At 38.3% G+C, this 23,166-nt stretch overlaps 3 protein-coding genes and 2 long non-coding RNA genes across 8 annotated transcripts; 4 read left to right on the forward strand and 1 right to left on the reverse strand.

Annotated features, from left to right (window-relative positions):
- Window positions 1–570: 570 nt before the first annotated feature.
- Window positions 571–8,293, forward strand: LOC143175276 (uncharacterized). Of its 4 annotated transcripts, none has more exons than XR_013000038.1 (5): window positions 571–821; window positions 4,006–5,618; window positions 5,762–5,860; window positions 5,993–6,287; window positions 7,348–8,293. It is a non-coding gene; the product is annotated as an uncharacterized LOC143175276 (long non-coding RNA). The 4 variants fall into 4 exon arrangements; XR_013000040.1 differs by lacking the exon at window positions 571–821 and having other exon boundaries at window positions 3,709–5,397; window positions 5,473–5,618; XR_013000039.1 differs by lacking the exon at window positions 571–821 and having other exon boundaries at window positions 3,709–4,228; window positions 5,267–5,618.
- A 1,349-nt stretch (window positions 8,294–9,642) lies between these two features.
- Window positions 9,643–16,414, forward strand: LOC143175260 (uncharacterized). The gene is made up of 3 exons (XR_013000003.1): window positions 9,643–11,007; window positions 11,721–11,979; window positions 15,870–16,414. It is a non-coding gene; the product is annotated as an uncharacterized LOC143175260 (long non-coding RNA).
- An 827-nt stretch (window positions 16,415–17,241) lies between these two features.
- Window positions 17,242–18,740, forward strand: LOC116427200 (thioredoxin, mitochondrial). The gene is made up of 4 exons (XM_031977253.2): window positions 17,242–17,361; window positions 17,769–18,119; window positions 18,194–18,317; window positions 18,449–18,740. Exons 2-4 carry the CDS (start codon window positions 17,944–17,946, stop codon window positions 18,557–18,559), a joined length of 411 nt encoding a protein of 136 aa, XP_031833113.1. The 5' UTR covers window positions 17,242–17,361; window positions 17,769–17,943; the 3' UTR covers window positions 18,560–18,740.
- PIG-Q (phosphatidylinositol glycan anchor biosynthesis class Q) lies at window positions 18,737–23,032 on the reverse strand. The gene is made up of 11 exons (XM_031977247.2): window positions 22,238–23,032; window positions 21,875–22,155; window positions 21,625–21,817; window positions 21,446–21,560; window positions 21,173–21,359; window positions 21,013–21,058; window positions 20,844–20,897; window positions 20,027–20,123; window positions 19,616–19,841; window positions 19,367–19,544; window positions 18,737–19,286 (listed from the first exon to the last, which is right to left on the reverse strand). The coding sequence occupies exons 1-11, from the start codon at window positions 23,030–23,032 to the stop codon at window positions 19,011–19,013; spliced, it is 2,448 nt and encodes an 815-aa protein (XP_031833107.2). The 3' UTR covers window positions 18,737–19,010.
- Window positions 20,076–21,190, forward strand: LOC116427201 (uncharacterized). Its single transcript, XM_031977254.2, has 2 exons — window positions 20,076–20,627; window positions 20,758–21,190. Exons 1-2 carry the CDS (start codon window positions 20,563–20,565, stop codon window positions 21,101–21,103), a joined length of 411 nt encoding a protein of 136 aa, XP_031833114.1. The 5' UTR covers window positions 20,076–20,562; the 3' UTR covers window positions 21,104–21,190.
- Window positions 23,033–23,166: the final 134 nt, after the last annotated feature.

The following is a 23,166-nucleotide window of genomic DNA, read 5'->3' on the forward strand; positions in this document are numbered from 1 at the left end:
CTCGGTCTACTTACTTACTTGGGTAAAGTTTTAATTAATGCACGGAGTTCTATAGGAGCTTTAGAATAGAATAACAAAAAGCGTACAAAGTAGTTACAGGGAAATCTCTGAGCTATAATTAAAATGAAATTCAATCGAGTCGGTAGAATTGTATCCGAGAAGGTTTCACTCTCGTCCGGTGTCTTGGAAAATAACCGTGAACAATTATATCAGTCGAATCATTACACAACGTTATGATCCGAGTTGACTAATTATCCAGGAATCTAGATTCATGAATAAGTATCGCGCGACCGGCGCGTCCGTAGGCTTGAAAACGATCGGCGACCTTGTCGTGCTTTTACGTCGACGTGGTTTCACATCCTCCACGGTTACGCGTGTGCATGGCACATTCATGGCTAAAAATTCTGTGTCACGGCACACTTTTTTTTTCCCTTGATTTCGCGCCAAGCTAATGTACCATTGTCTCGCCATTGAACCGCGGGCGCCGGACAATGGAACGATTCGTCGATTCCGCTCAACCCGTTGCTCACTTCCGCTTTACTCATCTCCTCGTCGCGACGGAGACGTAACGCGAATCGCAATCGGATGCGCAGCCTTCGTCAACGAAGCTTTCGCCTCCGCGACGCGACGCGACGCGATGCGACGATCCGAAGTTTATTTTTCTGACGTGCCACGAGCGGACGCGACTTGAAAAACGATCGAGCGACTCGCTCTTTGGAGTACGGCCGGACGTACTACGAGCTGAGAGTATTTATTCCCCCACTCGATTTGCTGGTCATCTAAATTCCCTTGTTAAACTTGTGTGGACGGGGGAACGTCGGGTATGTAAAGTTTCCAGAGCTAGTCGACTTTAAGGAATGAAAATCGTTCACGATTCGAGCAAAGGACTTTTAGTACCTCTAAATGGACGCTGTGCTTTCAAAGTCTATGGTGTTGACAAAAAACACTTAGGCGATCGCCTAAATAGAACTACAACTACAACGTCCTCCGTTATCTTCGATTGAACTCGGTCAATTGATTCGGTTAGAAATTGTGTTTTGTAAAAATACCGCATTTGATGAATTTGCAAATAATCCCACTTCAAGACTTGCCAAATAACGAAAGAAAAGATAAAAAGAATAAAAGGCAATACGTTGCTAAGTGAAAAGTGAGAGATCTCCGCATTCGGTTGGCTAAGTGTTAACCCTCTATAGTCTCGTGTGAAGTCGCACATCAACATACCGGGTTAAATTGACTTATTTAATTTTTTATTGCAAAACGACGAACGACATTAAATAATTAATCAACTTAAACTTTTGTACACGCAGGCGTTTACGTTCAACGTCACTGTAACTTCAAAGTTACAAAATATATTCGTTTCAATAAAATTATTGAAACTATTGAATACATCGTTAATTTGTGTTCATATGTTGATATTTATCAATTTCATACTGCATAAATTTTGTTACATTCACGAAACAAAATTCGGCCCATAGAGGGTTAACAACGTCGAGTCCTAGGGACAGTGAACTTTAGGGAGCAATATTTTATAAACCGTGCGATGCTAACAAATTACCTTCGTTGCGATGAGTTTTATTGAAGTGTATTATCAAAAGATTTGTCACGTCTAACGTGCAAACGCACTCCTTTCGTTCGCGTGCCGCCTAAATGGAAGGCAAAGCAGAAAAAGCACGTTTAACCGTACCGGGAACTATCAAATGACCGGATACAAAATTCTATGTTTTTTCTTCATTCATCTCAATTCTTATATTGTCGAGTGACACGTTGACTGCCACGGAATTTCTAGCATTTTGAATAGTAATACGTATTCTTCAATAACAAGGGCAAATAATATTGAAAATAATTATTAACGGTTTAGTATGACGGTAGTCATATTACGCTATGATCTAGCTACTCATGTTGCTAAATATTTCCATTTAAAGTCAAGTTTTTTATTGTAATTGTCCTTCAGCAATTTGGAAGCTCCGGTGTTAATCATTTTTTTCTTTCTTTTCGTTTCTGTTTCTACTCGAAACAATCGATCATCTAACCTATGTATACACCTTCACTGTATAGCCAATTATTTGACTGGTAGGAAAAGTGCCGATATAGTTATTGTTAACATTGCGTATTGGTAACGAGAAATCGTTTTTATATAAAGACTCTTAGCTACATAACATTTTAATGAATCTTAAAGAAACTACCCTAAAATCATTAGATCTTCCACACATCCAAATTTTCTGCTAAGAAGGAAAATAAAAGATCGAAGAAATGTTGCAGCATTTCTAATTTTCGCTAGAAATATTATAAAAATTCGTTGCTGCTGCTGATAGATTACAAAACAACCTGGAGTGCTAAGGGTTAACGTATCAAGGGATGATACAGCATGTAGCTGGTAGCTAGGTCTGTCCGATCGAAGCAAGCTCGAAACGAAACCGCTAAAGAAATGAAACGCGAGCGGTCAAAGGCGCAGATCACCGTAGAGAGTAACGGTCACCGGTCACCGCGGTAACGCGAAAAAAATGACAGGTGATCGAGCACGATGGAGATAAATTTCGCGAGCCGTGACACCGTCCAGGAATTATTCGAATCCGTTCGACGCGGCGCCGAGTCACGCCGCGCCGCGCCATTAGAATCGACAGTCGAGTCCATTTATTTGGACATTTCTTTCGCGTCCTCGCCGCCCCCGTCGGCGGTTGATCCGTTAGGTCGATTCCTCGACATCCGTTCTCCCGGCCCGCTTCCGACTTTCCTTTCTCGCGTTCGGCCGAAAGTTCGACGGCCCCAGGACGCATCGATCCGTTCGGTGTATCGCGAAAGTGCGCTCGTAAATTGTGCGGCGAAGTTTTCCAGTTAAAACTGCGAGCGCGTCGAATTATTTGTTCTTTGGTCCTCCGATTTCCTACGGCGGAAACTTTGATCGTTCCACGATGCTCGCCGTTCCCCGTGCATTCGTGCGAACCGATGCTTACCGAGCTATCGCTCGGAGGCGCGGGACCGTGATTCGATCGAAGCGATTAATTGTCCTTTTAAATGGATCACCAGAAAAGGTTCGGTCCTCCGTTGGACGGTCGATTAATCGTTGCTTTAGATGGAATCTGAAAGTTTCAATGCCCTCTCGGAGGGAACATCAGAGTGAAACTTTCCTACTGTCACTCTGTAACTGCTATCAACCCTTTGCGCTACAATCAGTACCATTGGAGCGCAACCTTTGAAAGCCTGTCATTTCTTCACTTTTAATATAAAACATGAAACTTAAAACTAGATACACTGTTTTCTAACACTATCATGCAGTAGGTTACTTAACCCTCTATAGGCCGAACTTTTGTTCATGATTATAACAAAATCTATGCAGTGTAAAATTAATAAGTATCCACATATGAATACGAATTAACAATGTATTCAATAGTTTCAGTAATTTCATCAAACGAATATATTTTGGAACTTTCAAGTTACAATGACGTTAAACTTTCACGCCTGGGCATATAAAAGTTTAAGTTAACTGATTACTTAATTTTATTCGCCACTTTGAGTGCAAAATGAAATAAATCAACAAGATGCCAATATACTGACACGTGACTTCATAGTTACATGGGCCTACAGAGGGTTAAATCAAATGGTGCTCAACTGCAACATTTGTCATAATTAAATCGAAGCGGAAAAGGTTAATTGCTGTTACTAGAAATCTATATCACCACGTATCACTACGAATCTCTTACGCGTCCGAGAACCCAATGCCGGCCATTAGAATTGCACGGTGATCAAGGCCGCGATACGTTTGCCCCAGATATCGAAGGATCCTGAACAGGTGTACCACGAATTTTCCCCGAGACCGGTGCACGTGCCGCGAGTGGGAAAAGAGACGGAGTCGGTCAGCCGAAGGTCGACGGAATAATTTTCCACGAGCGGCGCGCAACGTTCGAGCTGGTTCCGCTCGCGAGCCATAAACGGGAGAAATGGGATGTAGCGGTGGATAATAAGTCAGTCTGATTTAACGAGCATAAACGCGCGAATCCGTTGTTGCAGGCTAGGTGCCGCGCCCCGCTTGTCCGTTTCCCAGTGGCCTACTAAAATCCACGGCGCTCTCCGCCGTATGAAAATAGAACCGTCGAAGCAGGAAGAGAGGGCTGAGCGGTTCGCGGATTGGAAACGAAAGGAGGAAACCGGCCAGAACGGACGATAACACTCCCAGAAGAGCCGACGGAAGAAATGAACGAACGCCTCGGCCGTTCGATCGGGATTGGATGAGGTCGGCCCCTTATCGTTCCACTAACGGAAGCTAATGGATATTGTGGGCCGCGGGTATCGCGTGTGCCCCTAAGTAGACGCGACTAGGGAAGTCAAAGAATAACGCTGGTCACGATAGTTCCCTGATTCACGGATTCTAATCGGAAGCCGTGACGGATATATACCAGTGTTTCCCAAGGTGGTGCCGTCACCCCACAGCGGGGCAATTTGATTTTTAAGGGGGGCAATTTGAAATTTGAAATATCGCTTCGTGTATTTCGCTATATTCACGCACGTAAACGAAATAGCAAAAATATTATAATATAATATAGTATAGTATAATATAATATAGTATAGTATAATATAATATAGTATAATATATTATAATATTAAAAATAATATTAGAAATTATATATGTATTACATAGGGGGAATAAGAATTTTAGAAAGGCTTAGGTGGGGCATGACATAAAAAAGGTTGGGAAACACTGGTACAACACTCCCTTCCAACGTGAATTCCTATAATTGCGAGTGTTGTTTTCATATAGACCTCTCGCGCCCTGAGTCAATCTTAACACATCGTTCGCGAGAGGCGCTTAACACTAGATTTACGGATATTCACAGTATAGTTTGTCCTATCGTTCTTAGAAAGATTGATACTCGTTTATTTCGATTTTAGAAAACAGATGGTTGAAACTAGACAATTAGTATACATTTGTGTAATAGTAACATTGATCCAAATGTTTACCAAATAATGTTTATAAAATTTAACACTAAAACTACCGAACAGTCAAATTGATTTTCGTTATTTTACTATAAGAATCATAAGAATGCGCTTATTGGCATTCCAGTCGGCTTATCCCTCATCTCGCAATAAATTAAGTTACTTCGTAATTTCTTCAAGTAGCATTTTTATCTTTTCAATAATTGTGAATGAAGAAATTCAGAATGAGTGATTTCGACTGATATGGTAGTTCTAGTGTTAAACATAAAGAGCGTCGACATGAATGTTCGTTGCAACTCACGCGGCTTGGCCAATAACATCAACTGTTGTTTCATAGTTATTGACGCGAGCACGAGTGGAAGAGTCCCCTCGCCGCTGTGATTTCCTAGCTTTTAGGATTGATCTAGGACATGAAAGCTGCACTGTAACGATACATAAGAAAACACAGAGATTGCTCGCATTGAACAAGTAGGCGCGGTTCGATTGAGCGTTCGCTTCCTTCACCGTTACTTTCTTCTGCTTCTTTATTCTTTTATTCTCCAGAATTGCACAGTCGTCTCGCTACGCGTGGGCCCCGGTGAATCGAAGTAAAATTAGACCAATATTTCGAAAGCTTCGGTAAATTCCTCACGACGGAGGATTCAGAGGTGCCTTCGAGGCTGAAGAGGGAACGCGCGAGAACACCTTGGGTAAAGTATTAGTATTTTTAATCCTCCCGGTGGAGCACCATTCGTCAGCGCCTCCGAAGTTCAGACGTTGCGTCCGGCAAAAGCTGCTGCAAGCTTTTTCTGCTACTTTGGAAACCGCTTTTGGCGGAAACTTTGCTCGGCAGGGATTCGAAGTGAACATCAAAGCTCAGGCTAACCGAGGCACATCGTTCGAGTGCGATTCCGTTGTAACCGGCGATCGTTTCAAAGGTCCTCGCCACGCTGTAAGTTTCGCAAGCCGGCTACGCCAGATTACCTTTGATTTTAAACGCTCCGGGACCGTGAAACCATTGGTCAGTGAGTTTCGCCGGGGATTTTTACCGGGCCGAGAGTAACGTACAGAATTGCGCTTCCAGTTTAGCGAGCCGCTGAACTTCCTGACGCTGTCTCAAGGCGAGGAGCGCTTGCGAGCGGTTCGTGTCCCCGTCAACTTTCCTCCGTACCGGTAATTTCATTAAACCGAGGGAGGAGACCGCGGCCGGCGCACAAAGGGACGAAGCAGCGCCGAGGGTCGACGAGTGACGCCAGAATTTCGACGAATAAAAGCGACGCGAAACCGGACGATTCGCGGATCGCGCGAGGCACGCGATCCACGGGAGCCCCGGAGAAATAAAATTCTGAAAGCCAAACATTTGCCTTGGACGCTTTCACGTAAGTGTGTCAACATCGTCGATGCGCCAATTCCTAGGACCACCTCCGTGTGTCAGCCATCTCGGACGCATCTGGGTATTCCAGGTCATCGACCGTTCATTTCCAGGATTGAAGCACGGCGAATCTGAATTCTTAATGGCTCCGTATGTTTGATAAGGTGTTCGTTTCACTGGCGATCGTGTATGATTGACAGAGTGTCGTTACGTATTCAGTTGATATTTGATTAACGCTAGGTTAATAATTGCACGAATCTCTGTCCTAATTTTCTATTTTTAACCCTTTAACACTAGAACTGGGTCAATATGACTCATTCCCGACTTCTTCTTTTATAGTTATTGAAAAAGCATAGATACTTGATTCAGAAACGATTGCGGAAACTGATTTAGTAATAAATTGATATATAAGTCAATTGAAATCTTGATAAATACACTTGTGGCTCTCACGAAGTTGTCAGAAGTCAGTTTAAGTACTTCGGTAGTTATGTTGAGATTCCTTGAAGTGTACGAAACTTTCAGCAGATGATGCTAAACTATATAGCTTGCTGAAATAATTCAAAGAGAAATCAAACTACGTACTCTTGCTGTTTGAGTAATTAAATCATATGCGACTTAGAGTTTCAAATATGAAAATTTTAAAAGTCTCGACATTCGTCCGCAATGGGTTGTAATCTTCAAGATCTAGATAAATATCCATTTATTTAGAAACAGGAGAGTAACCTGTACAATGAGTGTACGATAAGTGTCCTTGAACCTACTGTTAACCCTTTGCACTCGAGAGGTGACTCTCAATCCACTTGATTTGATACAGCAAAGTTATAAAATTGAATATTTAATGTTTTAAATGAAGCTTCGTGTTGCTATAGGAAATATTTAAATAAAATTACTCTGTCGCTTACTTTATCTGTAAATTATCGTTAAATTAATTTCAAACAGTGTCGTCTGTATCTCGTCGAAAAATGTTAAATATTTCCAGTGAAGAACTTTCGAGTGCAAAGGGTTAATCGTTGAATCGTCGGTTCATTTGAATGATCGAGAATGTTACCATTGCTTCCATTTTTTAGCGGTATAAATTACGACCGTTCGTCGCCGTTCCTGGGACGTTTGCTGGACATTCCAAGCTCCCCGTGGAATCTAATCCAAGCCGTCACATCGAGCGCCATAGAAAGGGAATCAGCGTCGTGACGCTGTTAGCGAAACAAGCGGCCCCGTGCGCTGCTGAAGAGTTTACACGACCCTGGGGCACGGAACATCACGTGATAAGGAGTTCTCGCGGCACTCGATCGCCGATTGGCGTTTTCGTGCCGCGGACCATAATAGGTGCATCGTACCGAAACGAGAAGAAAGGAAAAAAGCGGCGAAACTGGGACAAACGGTGCCTCCAGCTACAATCGTTCACGCTCGCGATTGAATTCATTTCGCACTCAATTAGGCAGGACTGGTGTGGCTGTTTTCTTTCGCGCTTCTTTCTCTTATAACTCTATGAACATTCGTAATCTATCTCAACGATTTCAACCCCTCGCGGATGAGTAGTCTTAAAGCTTCCAAAGTCTCTTTCCGTTAAGCGCAGAGTTCTCCAACAAAGGATTAACCCTTTGCACTCGGGAATTTCTCAATAGAAATATTTACCATTTCTTGACGATGCGAGTTCAATGTTTCACGTATTGAGGCGTTGTACAAAGTTCAACATTAAATATCATATTTTATAGTTTTACTGCGTCAAATCAAGTGGTGACTGAGAGTCACTTCCCGAGTGCAAAGGGTTAACCCTTCGCGGACGAAGATTCTTCGAAAGATACAAAACCTTCAACATATGAAGCTAAATTACATTGCTTAACACGTTGAATGCATGGGGGTCACCGATGACCTCAACCAAATCGAATTACTATAATTCGTTCGATTAAACGATGATTATTTGAAAACTTTTCTATATTATAAGTAATACAACATAATGCACTGACATTCAACGATTCATACCTGTAATAATAACAAGGTAATTCAATGGCGTAAGTTGGTGTTACATTATTTTCATTTTCTATATTTGTCTCGGCGAAATCGTGCGGCAATCAACGCGTTAATTAATAGAAAAAGAAGGACTGTTCGAGGAAATAAATCATTTGTTCGCGAGTTAGTCTTCCAAATACGAACATCTCATCTTATCGAAATACCGACATCCGTCCGCGAAGGGATGTCCGTCCTCGAGATACTAATCCCGATAATCTAACGAATAAATGGAACTTATCTCTTTCCGAGGTTGCTTACATATTCAGCTATCGCAGACAAAGCTTGATAACTTAAGATGTATAAGTGATACAAAAAAGAAACACTTCAAATAAGAGTTGTAAGCTATAGAGCTGAACATATGGTCATTAACCCTTCGAACTCTGTAGGCTCCAATACCGCACCAGTTATAATATTAAATATTTGAATGAATCAAAGAAACTACCCTAAAATTATTCGATTTTCCACACATCCAAATTTTCCACTGAGAAGGAAAATAAAAGATCGAAGGAATGTTACATTTTTCATTTTCACTAGAGATACCATAAACATCAGTTACAGTTGCTGATCAATTAGAAAACCATCTGGAGTGCTAAGGGTTAAATAAATTTTCTTACATTATGGGGATATTATAAACTCTTTCAACACTTTGACTGCCAAGTATACACTCATCGAATCTCCTACGCAATCAAAGCAATTTTCTTAACAACGCTGAAACTAAGAAGTCAATATTCTTCGTAACGATTGCTCTACTATCTTTCTAGTATCTCACATCTAACAGAATTCAGTTTGTTCGTTTCATCACCGAGAAAAGTAATGTTTAAGTTTATGTGAATCATAGTGTCACCCGAATTCGGGTGACATGGCAGCCAAAGTGTTAAATGACAATGAATACTCTACGTTTCGATTCCAACGTTATATAAACAGACAAACAAAATGTATCTGCACCGAATCTGAAAATTCTTATTCTTCGCAGGAAAATCATTTTGTACAGTACTACTTAGCAACACACTGCCAATTTCCAATGTTCGTTACGCGAATAGCCGAATTTGGGGTTTAGTCCACAGGCGGCCGCACTGTGCATCGTCGCACGGAACTCGAACGCAAAAGTTGCTTGCCGGGTAGGGCCAGAAAATCGATCAGCCGTAAATTAAAACGTTATTCGATTCTGAGGCGGCGACATTCGAAGTCCGGACGACGCTTAATTTGGTTGCACAGTTATCGATAATAGGAGGGACGGTTCGAGAAGCGTCCGGGGACCGGGGCTCACTGAATATTTTTCGCGTGCGGTGCTGCTGTTCTGTGAAACGTCGTGCAATTTGATTAGACAGACTGCGTTCCCCGTCGGAGCGTGAAAATCTGCTGGAAGCCTCGAATCCTCTGTCGCTTTGGGCTTCGAAGCGGTAATGATCCAATCGGAGAGTTAACGCGCCAAACGTTTACCAGCGTGCCCGCCCGCTGCATCATCGCTGGAAAGTTCGTCAGAACTTCAGTGCTCGCGCAACGTGACGGCAATTTTCTCGCGATTAATTTCCTCGCAAGGCGCAGACCCGGGTACCTGTTGAAGCTTTAAGATCATCAGAGGATTCGTCGCCAGTGGACGGGCCGATTCGTTTTAGCCGTTCGCACTCGAGAGGTGACTCGCTGGATTCGAAGCGACAAACCTGCAGCTTCGTGTAAAATCCATCGATACGGGAAATATTGAAATAACAGCTCTGTTTCTTAATTTACGCATGTTTCCGCGTTAAAACATTCAATGCTACGGCGGTCATCAACGACTGGAGCATCCAAATCACTACAGAACGATTGCAATTGAGAAATCGACGTCGAATGGAAGTATTTGGTAGCATAAGTAACTAGGTAATAATGTAAGTACTTCCAAATCATTAAGAATTATATCTAATCACCATATTCTTTATGAAAGAATAAGTATTGTTATACGAGACACTCGAGATTCTCGTAACGTGACGAGTTTTAATTGCACTCGAAAGATTTCCACGGGCAATACTCAACATTCCCCGATTCGACATAGACGACATCGTTTGAAATTAATTCAACGATAATTCATAGATTAAGCGACAAAGCTATTTTATTTAAATATCTCACGTAGCGATACAAAGTTTCATTTGAAATGCTAAACGTTCAACTTCATAGTTTTGTTGTATTCAATCAAGTGACTGAGAGTCACCTCTCGATTGCAAAGGGTTAAAGGATGTTATTTACGTCTCATGAGAAGATGTTGAATATACTCAGTGAAAAAATTGTCGAGTGGCAAGGGTCGATCGCAGGTGAATGGCAAGACCGCTCGGAGGATAAACCTGGTCAACAAAGTTTATTCGAGCAACGGCCGGAAGATTGAAATACGTTGCAGGGGATTGGACTCGTGGAACCTAGAACCTAGTTTCCTCGGGAGCAGTGGGTCACCTATTCTAGTCAGCGCGGTGTCGGCCAGATGAAATCCTAGATCGACGGTTACCATAACGACCAACGGTTCTCCCTTTGTGATTCGATCGCCCCATAGTCTAGTCTACGGCGTGGCAACCCCGCAGAAACCCCCTGTTCTTTCTATTCCGCGCGATTACAAGCCCAGCTCCTCCTCTCAGGACCCCTGGTGCTCTGTTTTTTCTTTCCGGGGGTTTTTCTACTGCTCGGAACGATCTACGAATAGAAAGAGGGAGGACTGTCGATTCGTAATATTCTCAATTGAACCTGAAAAGAATGACGTAAGTAAAATCGTCGTCAAACTTAACGCGTCTATTGAGATTTCAATTGATTCACAATTCGTATTGCTGTACGAGACGCAAAGAAGGTCCGAAAAACAAAAATTAAGAAAATTAATGCTCTAGCTTCTGAAATTATTATACAGCGTACAAGAAGAAAGGCCTGACGAATGAGAATTGAGAAAATTAATGTTCTAGCTTCTAAAATGATTGTACTACATACAAAAAGGAGTAACGAACGGAAATTGAGAAAATTAACACTAGGTTTACGGAACGCGTCAAATTGACGCATATTGGATTTTAGAAATATTATTTTGTAAATGTTTACGCCGATTTTGATTGATGCGATCACACTGACATGTACCCCAGTTACCTACTATCAAATCTCCAGTTTCCACAATCTAAATAAACGAGCATCAATTCTTTTAGGAATAATAGAATGAAGTGTACAATAAATGCCCGTAAACCTAGTGTAAATGTTCTAGCTTCTGAAATTACTATACAACATCTAAAAAGACAGGCTTCCCGATCTAGAGCAAACGAAGAGACGAGTGAATCCTTGGATAGCTAAAAAGAATATTATCTACTCCATTAGAATCGATAAAAATGAAAAAGTATCGAGAACTCGACTTAACCGCATTGGCTTCCGAGTGACTCGTATAGATTTCTTCGGTAACTTCTCGGATAAGCATCTGTCACCTTTTCCACGATCGCAGATCGAAGAAACCTGGAATAGGACATGTCAACTCGACCGGTGGCTGTAGCGTTAATTACGTAACCGGCTCCGTCCGTTTGCTCGGCGATGAAAAGTGTGCGAGATGTTGTGCGCGAAGTCCTCGACACAAAAACCACGGATGAATATTAAATCCGTCGGAGCGTCGTAGAATCCTGTCTTCAACGGTGGCAAGAACAGAAATTGTTCCGTGGGTCTACGTGATGCCACTTCAAAGGAGGGAGAAGCATGGAGTTTCGTCGGTGAGGCTCGTATAAGGAAACGCCGGCGTTCTTTGCGCAATCCTCGAACGCGCGGGATCGTTTCTAGGATCGTGTGCCGCGAGGAAAAGGTCCGAAGACCAAGGTAGCCGGAACCTTGAAGATAAAAGAGCGTAATGGCACGAGTCATACCGCTTCATGATCCCTTGCATCATTCCATCCATTTTAATCGGCGCGATCCATCGTGCTCCATCGACCGGTTCAACTTTTTCTTGACACAGGTGCGGGACGCGCGACGATCGACTTTATCACTCGACGAATGATTAACACTGGAACTAGTCAAATGCCAGTCAAAATTGTTGAAGTTAAAGCATTGACCATGCTTATACCGTTTTTTGGAAAACCACACATCCTTTGCAGTTATTGGTTAATTAGGGTCTGGGGCCTGCGAGTACTGCAGGTATAGACGCATGTACTGTCGTGGCAGTTTTTTCCTTAGCTAGTTCTAACTGTCCGCCCGTCTTGTAACCACCGAGTTCTACCAATAGTTTCTTCACTGCTTAACATCTCTTTATAAATATAACCATTACTCTGACATACTCTACGCGTGTATTTTTTTATTTCACATAACCCCTTAACAAAAATGACTGGTTTCGATTGTTTTGTTTTGGAATTATTGATATCTTAACCGTTCGAGTGCTGAGGAGCACTATAGCGCTCTTGTGTTGTGCCAAAATTGCGAAGAGCGCCATAGTGCTTCTGTTTGTCAGTATCTATTATAATTTTCTTACTATATTTTTCGAGAAATAAATCAAAGTAAATTAATTTGAATGAATGTTATTTTTTGATATTTCTTTTGCGATAACATAATATTTGTAATCTAATTAGATAACTATTAAATCTTATTAACTCTCTATAGGCCCGTGTGACTTTGAAGTCACATATCAATATCAATAATCAACTTAAACTAATGACAAAGTTGGTTTGTCAAGTACAGTTGAGAAGGATGTCATAGGGCAAGAGGTGAAGATCCGCGGAACAAGCTTGCCACTTTTGTAGCACTCGCGCGCGCGACGAACAAAGTGGTAACACGTAACGGACTTTCGTTTCCATTATCACCCACTTCATCGTTACGTTCCGAGGATGCGTTACGAAACGCGTTGCATTTATTTCAATTAATTAATCGGCTAAATTGCGAGCTTAAAGGAAGGAAGCATTTGTTTACACCTTCCTGTACACGCGTTACACGCGTGTATGTGCAATTCAATTTTCCTCTTTCTATTTGTTCTGTTCTGTAGATCGATGTACAATAGATTAATAGTAGTTCCATGGGTTCGGTGTATTTCTATTTATTGAACTGCATCGAACACGCGATCGATTTCTTGTTAAGTTAATTAACGCTCCACCCCTTAACACTTTGTTGACCGGCAATTTTACGCAGAGGCTATTCCATGTCACCGAATGTTATTCCGTAATGAAATATAAAAGTGAAACAATCTAAATAAACTTCGATATATTTTATTTGTACGTAATGAAACTTTGGACATATTTTTATGACTTTGAATATTTTGCTCTCGCAATATTCTATTTCGCGCTGTGTTTCAAAGTTGAAATGGTTAATGCAAGTGCAAACACGAATTTACTCGTGACCGGTCAACAATGTGTTAACCCTGTATGGGCTGAATGTTTGTACGTGATTATAGCAAAATCTATGCAGTACAAAATTAATAAATATCCACAAACGAGTATATTTTGTAACTTTCAAGTTACAATGACGTTAAACTTTCACGCCTGAGCGTATAAAAGTTTAAGTTAACTGATTACTTAATTTTACTCGCCACTTTGAGTGCAAAATGAAATAAATCAACAAGGTTCCAATATACTAACATGTGACTTCAAAGTTACATGGGCCTACAGAGGGTTAACAGGGACAGTCGCCATACGGTGCGTTCGATGAAATGTCTATTTAACACCAGAACTGACAAATGCTTCAAAGTGACCCATTCCTGATTTCTTTGTTACAATTACGGAAAATGTACCGATGCTTCTGTGAGAAATCGTTGAAGAAGTTGATTTAGTAATACTTCTACTGAAATACAAGCCAATAGAAATAATAAATACACAGAAGTTTTATAAAGAAATTTGGAAAAGTCGGTTTAACATGTTCAGTGTCACGTGTACCACATGTATATACAAGATATGCTGTAAGTTTAATTTCAATTCATTATTTATAAATAAAGTATGTTGAAGTTTATTTAGATTGTTTCATACTTGATTACAGAATAATAACCTGTGACATGGGATGGCTTTTGCGTAAAATTGCCGGTCAACAATCTGTTAATATTAGAACTGGTGCAATATTGGGGCCTATAGAGTTCAAAGGGTTAACACGTTGAACGCCGCACGATATCATAGAACAAAATACAGAAAATGGAAAAGATATAATATTAAATCATTCGATTGAATCGCATTATTATTATTGCGCGCTCATCTTACTTAATGTCGCCGCATTAGGTAGCATTTTTCGTAACATACAAATGTCTTCAAATAATTGCTGTTTAATTGAATGAACTGCAGTAATTCGATTTGGTTGAGGTCACCGGTGACCATGGGGGTCACGTGTGGTACACGTTAATTTTTGTAACAAAATATTTTTAAGTGACACATGGTCAAGAATAGCTGTATACGTTACAAAGCACCGAAAACATCAAGGAACGATATCAAAATATATAAAATTAAAAAATAACTTTAATATAACTTAACCCTTAGCACTCCAGGTCGTTTTGTAATCTATCAGCAACTGCGACTAATTTTTATAGTATTCCTAGCGAAATTGAGAAATGCTATAACATTCCTTCGATCATTTATTTTCCTTCTTAGTACAAAATTTGGATGTGTGGAAAATCGAATAATTTTAGAATAGTTTCTTTAACATTCATTAAAATATTTAGCATTGTAACTGGTGCAATATTGGAACTTACAGAGTTCAAAGGGTTAATATTTTATTTAAAAAATCAATACAGTTCATAAGCAAAATATGTCCGAAATTTCCGTGGCACGGAACGTATTAAGTTGGTAGTTCTAGTGTTGTGTTCGTAGATTATCTCCTCTATTATATCTATTAAACATAAACATTCTCTTCCCTTAGAGAACGAATCATGTAAAAGGACAATTATGTCAAGGAGAAAGAACAGTTCAATTAAAGAGGATTGAATTGCAAAAAAATTCGCGTGGCATGTCGACTCGCGCGAAAAAATTCCACGGTCAAAGGGTCAAGCAGCCGGTACTATATTGATGCGTTTCGTCTTCATTAGTCGACAGCCTATGATTAATACGTGCATTAGCAGCGAAAGATAGAGATACTGAAACATGGTAACACGCAAGTGTTAACATCTATTAATTACGACGCGCAGATATATTCCAACTAGTGTTTCCTACGCGCAAGGAATACGACTGCTTTTGTTTCCGCGTTATGTATTACCACACGACCGCTTCTTCCTCGGCGCGTGTCGTGACATTGTTTTAAGAAAGGGAGGACGCGATTGTTCTCTCGTCGGACGCACAGCGGCTTTCCCACGGTGAAAATCTGTTATTTTCCTAAGTACGCCCTGTCATGGAAACAGGGACTCCGCTTGCGCAACAGATTTTCATTCCACGTAACGTCGAAATGGAATTAACGAAGCCAGACGAACAAGCCTCGCGCGTCGAATCGTCATTGAACGGTGAAAATCGTTAGGATCGATCTCTTTCCGTTGTCGCGCGCGGATATCTCGCTGTTATTTTCCGCGTCACTTTCGAATGTAACGGAAGAGACCGCCTGGCACGTGATCCGCGCCCTTTGATTTAATTAAGCTCTGATCGGATCAGCGAGGATCATTTTCATCGGCGCCCGGTAGCTAACGTTCCCTCTAATTCTCCTTGTGGTTTTACAGGTGTCCTGCGTCACGGAGGAAACAGGAAGTTATGCAACGTGTTTTCTTTTTACGTAACGCCGATGATGAAGGATGGAAGACAGCGACTTGGAAAACAAATAAATGCTGCCGGACATCACTCAGTTAATCCCTTGACGTATTATTTATTTTCCCTGCTAAGCTCACGGAAATTTGGAAGAAAAACAGCAAAACTTTCCATTTTACTTTAAGCGGAAATTTCATTTGAAGGTGATACATTGATAATAGCAAAATAGTTGTTTGCTTTGATCCGTGGGCAATGAACAACATTGATTTTTGTTAAATTAATCAAAAATTCTTCTCATTTATGGCGAAGGGTTAGATGGTTATTTTAAAACATTTCTATATTATAAATAATGCTATCTAATGCGGTGCCATTCAGCTATGTCAACATGCAATAATAATAATGCAATTCAAACGAATGATTTAATATTATATCTTTTCCATTTCGTATTTTGCTGTATGAAATTGTGCAACATTCAACGTGTTGACTCTTTGTACTCGAAGCTTCTCACTGACATTACCAACAACTCGAAGTAATTTTAATAGAAAAAGCGTATTAACATATAAATAAATAATACGCGCACGAAAATAAAAGTCATAGATTTTACTGTTTTCTATCGATTGTAAATATAAATGTTATAATATATTTAATGACAAAATTGTACAGTTTGTAATGACAAATTTTAAATGGCTCTGCAACGGAGCCCTCGAGTGCAAAGGTTAAGTAAGAAAGACGATGTTCGAATCGGCGGAAAAAAATCGGTACCAATTAGTTGATTAACGGCACCGTTTAGGAAATGTATTGGTGCTATTGAAATTCGTTTCGACGCTGCATAGAAGCTATTAACGGGCATGCAAGGCAGTTCGTTACACTAGGCGCGAAACTCGTCGTCCAAATAATTCAATTTGGTAATTAAACCGCCATACAATTCGGCCAACGAAAACGTTCGGTGTACCTGGCTTGTAACTACTCGTCATCGAGTTACATCATTAGTCGTGAATCCAATAATAGACGATAATGAATGGGCTACGGTCAGCTTTATTATGCACAGTGGTAGCAATCGATGCAACAAACTAATTTGCCCAACAATTGCCTCGTGATAGGAGAGCTATGAATGTAGTAGTAGTGGTAGTTGTATGCGGATGAGAACGTTACCTTTCAGTTTATTCGAATTGAAACGAATAAAATTCATACGGTAACTATAGAAACGAGTGTCACAATTCTCACGGCAATATTCGCTTCACGGCCGCTTTGGCAGCATAATTAAACGCGCGAGGTAACGTCTTTAGTTAGCTGGCCATAGAGGTTCCTGTAGTAACTCGGTCGATAATGCTTTTAATGCGTCGCAAATGGGTTTCCGGGTGTAGACAATACGTCGCCCTTAGGTGTTCCGATGCGTGACGCATGTCCGAAGGATTGCAACACGGTCGTTAAGGTTCGGAGTTGGTATTCGAGTCGTCAAAAACGAAAGTGAGTCAGTGGTCGAACACTTTTGATTTTAGGTCCTTGGAGTCCATTCGGTTCCTCCATACGCAGACAGACATGTTTATATTCGGATTGTTTTCTTGAAAATGATGAGAATTTTTTTGTTTCGACTTCCGGTATAATTGTACCATTTCTTGTTCCTATTCAGTTTTACTGTTTCAAGTTCTATTTTTATTCTGTCCATATCCGTTTTGACTCCGTTTCGCGCATTTAGGGTTCCATTAATTTTTTTGAATTGACTTGATTCTATTTTGTACATTCTCATTTTTATTTTATACAGAATTTGATCTCAAATTTTATTTAAACATTTCATATAAAAATCTGTTTGTGTTGATTTCGCGGAAAGGATAAATCTAGAGAAGTTTATTTTTACTATGTAATGTTGGTTCTAGTGCGTCTAATCCGTAATGATGAGGTCTACCTTATCCGCAGTGTAGCTCTGTAAGGATAGGTTAGATCAAAGCGCATTGTGTATTACGACGTTTTATTAAACGTTTATGATCGCTGATTTGTCAGTTTTAATATTATTTATTGCGACCATTGTGTGCTGATAAAACGTCAAAAACAATGTTACGTGTCGGAATTAGGAACGTGGTGCGTAGCGCTTTAGGAAGCAGAACTTACGCAAACGCACCAGCTCAAAAACAAACGGTTTCAACAGCCTTTAAAGTTCAGGATGTAAAAGATTTTGACGATCGTGTAAAAAATGCTAAGGTGCCTGTGATCGTTGACTTCTTTGCGACGTATGTGAACATTGTTTTTCATTGTCAATCCCTTTAAACAAACGATAATCTAACGTATGCAATTCCTATTGCAGATGGTGCAATCCATGCCGCATGCTTACACCGCGTATAGAGTCGGTAATCGCAGAGAAGCAAGGAAAAGTTCTGCTGGCAAAAGTTGATATAGACGAGAACAGTGATCTAGCTTTGGATTATGAGGTCAGCTTTTCAATTCAAAGAGTGAAAACAGTTTGTTTATGATATTAACTTAAGAATAATACATGTAAATCTTATAAGTTAAATTATTTCTACTTTGTAAGTTACTCTCTGAAAAACGTGCTTGTACACAGGTTGGATCCGTACCAGTATTAATAGCTATGAAGGATGGAAAAGTTTTAGACCGAATTGTTGGTCTTCAGGATGTAGATAAACTTAAGCAGTTTGTAGATAATGTATGCTGATTACAGTTCACTATTGAGATATCCTGTAGTCAGTAAAATACTTGTATATTATTTTGTACAAGGGTATTTCCTATTGACAAGTATGAAGTACAACCTTTGAAGGGTGTAGACCTTAACTTTGTACATTGTTAATTTATAGAAAATCATTGAATTGTTAAATAAATCTGTTGCATGTAATAAACTGATAAATTTTATTATTTACAAATACTTAATACAATTACATATACAACAAAATTTATGGATTTATGATGGAAACGTGTGATTGCTATGATATAAAGAAAGTTTGTATAAATATGTTTCTAAGATTCATTGCACGATAAAAAAAATTTGCAAACAATTTAAAAAAGTTCTAAAATACAATATTTAACATTTAATTTTGCTAGTACACCTAGTAGTAATCAATATGAAGTACAAAATGATCTGACAAGTTTCGAGTATATTCTTGAGCTAATTATGTTTCAGTAGGTAAAGCTTGCAAAAGCTGTCTTGCCCTTTGGTAAGCAACAGTTTCCATTTCGTCCTTATTCTCCTCGTTCTCCTCTATTTTCTTTATGACATCCATGCCCTTTTTTAGAAGTTGTTCCCTTGCCATACCTTTGCACCCTTCAAAATATTCTAGAACCGTTGGAAAAATCTCATCTGGAATGCAAGTTTCATCTAACAGGTTATCTATTAACCAAATCTGTCTCAGCTTTTCAAATTTCCATTCACTTCTTGCGTGTTTCCACTATAAAGAAGAATTCATACAATTACGATACACACATTCTTTTTTAAGATCAGTTTAAACTCCAGACTTTTCTGAAATACCTTTGATACATAGTTCAATCCCTTTTTCATTGCTTCCAATCTGGTGGCCTCCTTTTTTTCATTTTCTTTCCTTTCAGCTTTTTCCCTCTTTAGTTGCCTCTTAGAAGGTTGCTTTGGTTTTTTTACCTCACTTTCATCAGCTTCTATATTGTCTAGATCACTATCATTGTTTAAAGTACTGTAAGAAAAGAAGTTCTTAAAAAAATAACAAAAATTTAAAATTCTGAAATAACAATGTAAACAATTTACGTTGATCTTTGGAGCTTTTTTGAAGAGTTCACTTTATTATCTGAATCTCCCTCATTCTTATTTGTTACCCCAACAAAATTATTTTCTTCTTCATTACTCCTCTCATTGTTAGTACCATTTACATTATGGCTGTTATTTGATTTTTGTTTCCTTTTCCTTTTCCTTTTCTGAGTTACCTTTTCTTCATTATTTTCCTGTACTTGTTCAATATTATTGTCTGATGTATCTACAATATAATTTCATTTATTTAACGTTCAAAATGTAGAAGAAAATATATTTTTTGCATTGTGCGTTAGATGTTACATCAGTGATACTTAATTTGACAAATAATTCGAAAGAACATTAGTGTCATTTGTAGAGTATGATAGATAAAATATTATCAAACATAAACGAAAATTTTTGAATGTTCACCTTCTAATTTATCCCTTTTTTTCATCCTTTTTCGTAACTTCGGGTTTTTAACCTCAACTTCTGACGTGTCATCAGATCCCATCGCATGCACGAAACACTAAAGTATTTTATGTGAGAATGTAACAACAAATTTGCAACGTTAGAGTAAATAATTTGACACTATTATCTTTTGAAAATTGATTGATATTTCTAAGAAAATATACGGAATTTCTATCCACTTTTAAAATTGATTACCGCCGCACGTACTTACGGTACATGTGGATGTGTAAACCTATGATGCTGAAGAAATAAGAATAAGAACTTTAAAAAGACAAGAATTGGAAAGAAATAATTATTTATTAAGAAAAATTACTAAAGATAACAGTAATTTAATCTTCGATAAGAGGGTGTTACTTAAGTGTTAAATAAATTTAATGCAAAATATAACTGCTTATAGAGTATATCGTTAAGTATAGATGTATACCTAACTTCTTGTACGTAGCAGACAGTTTTTCATCATCACAAACTACACGAAGTGTTGAACGGATTATTTAAGAATGTTGTGTAAAGAAATTATTAAATCTATATCACAAATTAAAAATGGGCAGGCGTTATTATATAGGTATGTTGTAGTGAGTGCAAATAAAAATGCGTAACGATTTTTCGTTTCATTATATTTTAAGAAAACATAGGAATAAGGTTATGAGACATCTTCTTAAGATAGAAACATTTAACGAAATAATATATTTTAGGTCTGCCACTTCACATATGCATTATACTATGAAATATAGTACCAATGCTAAAAGTAAGAAGTGTGATGATGACGATTATGATAAACCTGTAAAGTATTCAACTTCTGAAGCAGCAAATTGGCCTGCTTGCGGTACAGGTACTAAGGGCCCAGACATACCACGTTATCAAACATTAATTATAATGACAAGTCTTGCTCTTTTTCTTATTTACTTCGGTATCCTTAGAGAAGAAAATGATATTGATCAAAAACTTACTGATGGTATGAGTCCTGAAGCGAAAGAGTTTTTATATGGACTTAAACTGCAGCAGGAGAAACAATTATCTGCATACAGGAAAAACATGTAGTTTACATTAGAAATTTATTACAGAAATGAACCTTTATTATATTATAAAAAGTTATAAATAAATAATTACAAGGGATATAACAATTCACCCCATATTATATTTTTTGTTATCTTATTCCATTCAATAGGAGGATGTTGAGTAATTGTATCTGGCATACATTTATTCCATGTATATTGCCATGGTGCAGTAACCATTGTCATTATTAATATAATTGGTCCAATAGCAGGGTGAGAATGTAACTTAATATTTACAGTACCTAAATAAAGAAAAAGGTGTTAATATATTATGATGTTAAGTAAAAATAGAATAACAAATGAATTATCTACAAGATATTTTACTTACTACGTGTACTGTAAGAATGCAGAAACCATTTGAAAAATGTATACACAGGTATAATTTGAAGATAAAATTTCATTCTAGTTAGGAAACCTCCAAAACTAATCAGTGCTAATCTGAGCTGTAATAAATAGTCATTATATACCTTATAATTATTATACTTATGATAACATATACTTGCGTACCGTAGTGAAAACTGCATAATACACCCATGTTGTTGGCATAAGGAACAGAAGTATTGTAAACAATAATGTCCCTACAAATAATTGATCTGGCTGGTATTGACAGGAGTCAATTCTCTCTCGTAATGGATTCTTTTTTTTGCCTAAAAATAGTCTGACTAATCCTGTGATGCCTTTCAATTGAACATTGAACAACCTAGTACAGAAATGTAGTTAATAATCCATTTGCCTCTTAAATATCATATTTTATTACCTTGTTGCATACACATAAATGCAATATGTATGAAAACTAACAAGAGCTAGCAGATCTGCTGCTATTGCTATTTGAAATGTAATGCCCAGTCTTCCAAATAATACTAACACTTCAAAAGCAAAATCCATTACAGGTTTCATAAATATCAAGAACGTCCACCACAAATGTATGTGATACTGAAAAAATTTTCCAAGCATATTATTCAAAGCATGATTTAATTTTAATCCAGCTGGTACGCCCATTAACCAGTTTATTAAATCCTTGAGTAATGTCACAACTTTCTAGAAAAGATGTATGTGCTTAGCTGTTGAATGAAATATCATGTATCACTATTGATATTATTACATTAAATTTTGAACTTGCCTCTGCATTATTCAAAAGTATTTGAGATGGAGATGTATATTCCAGATAGTGTAATAACAATTGCAATACAAATATTCCTAATAACATATCTATTATTAGTGCAAATACATAATTACCAGTCTTCAATGTAAACCTCTTATTTTTTATCACAGTAATTAGCATCCATTTAACATTTTCCAACCATCCATGAACATGTAAACCAAGAAAAGAATATTTAAAAATTGGTAACAATTTATTTGTAATTTTATTAAGGAACAGAATTGGATAAAAATATAGAAACATATGGTAGACCAATAGAGTTTCTTTTATGTAGGTAAATTTTCCTTTCTTCTGTAATTCTCCTTCTACTTGCTTGTTTTGTACGATCTTCATCAACTCGTAAAAATGATCTCCTGATGTAGCTTTTTGATCGAACAGTTCTGTCTCTTTGAGGGCTGTTTGGTCGTATATTATAATTACTGTATGACAATATATGGTTGAAATCTTTTTATTATTTATAGTAATGCGCTTTATACCATAATCATAATTATTTTGTTTATTAGAACCAGTGCGTAAAAATATATGTATCCAATCTATATATTTTTTATCTACGAAACCACGTTTCTGTTCCATCCCAGAATAATATCCAATTATATTAGTATTACATTTTATTGTTTCTATATTGTCTATTCTACTTATTCCAATAACATAAAATTTTTTTACTCCTGTGTTGTCATCGTACAATACTTTGCCAAATAGGTACCCTGATTGTTCTTTGCAAAGTTTGTTTGGTATAAAAATTAACAAACTCTTCATGCTATTTCTTTACACTAACTTCAATTTATCAAAACCACAGTTGAGCACAGTAACTACATAAATTTTTCATTGTAAATTTGATAATTATGAAGTACTTCTATGCTGTACAAAAGTCATCAGTGGTGCTCAATGTT

This window comes from Nomia melanderi, chromosome 14 (assembly GCF_051020985.1).
Source record: "Nomia melanderi isolate GNS246 chromosome 14, iyNomMela1, whole genome shotgun sequence".
In the NCBI taxonomy this organism is placed as follows: domain Eukaryota; kingdom Metazoa; phylum Arthropoda; class Insecta; order Hymenoptera; family Halictidae; genus Nomia; species Nomia melanderi.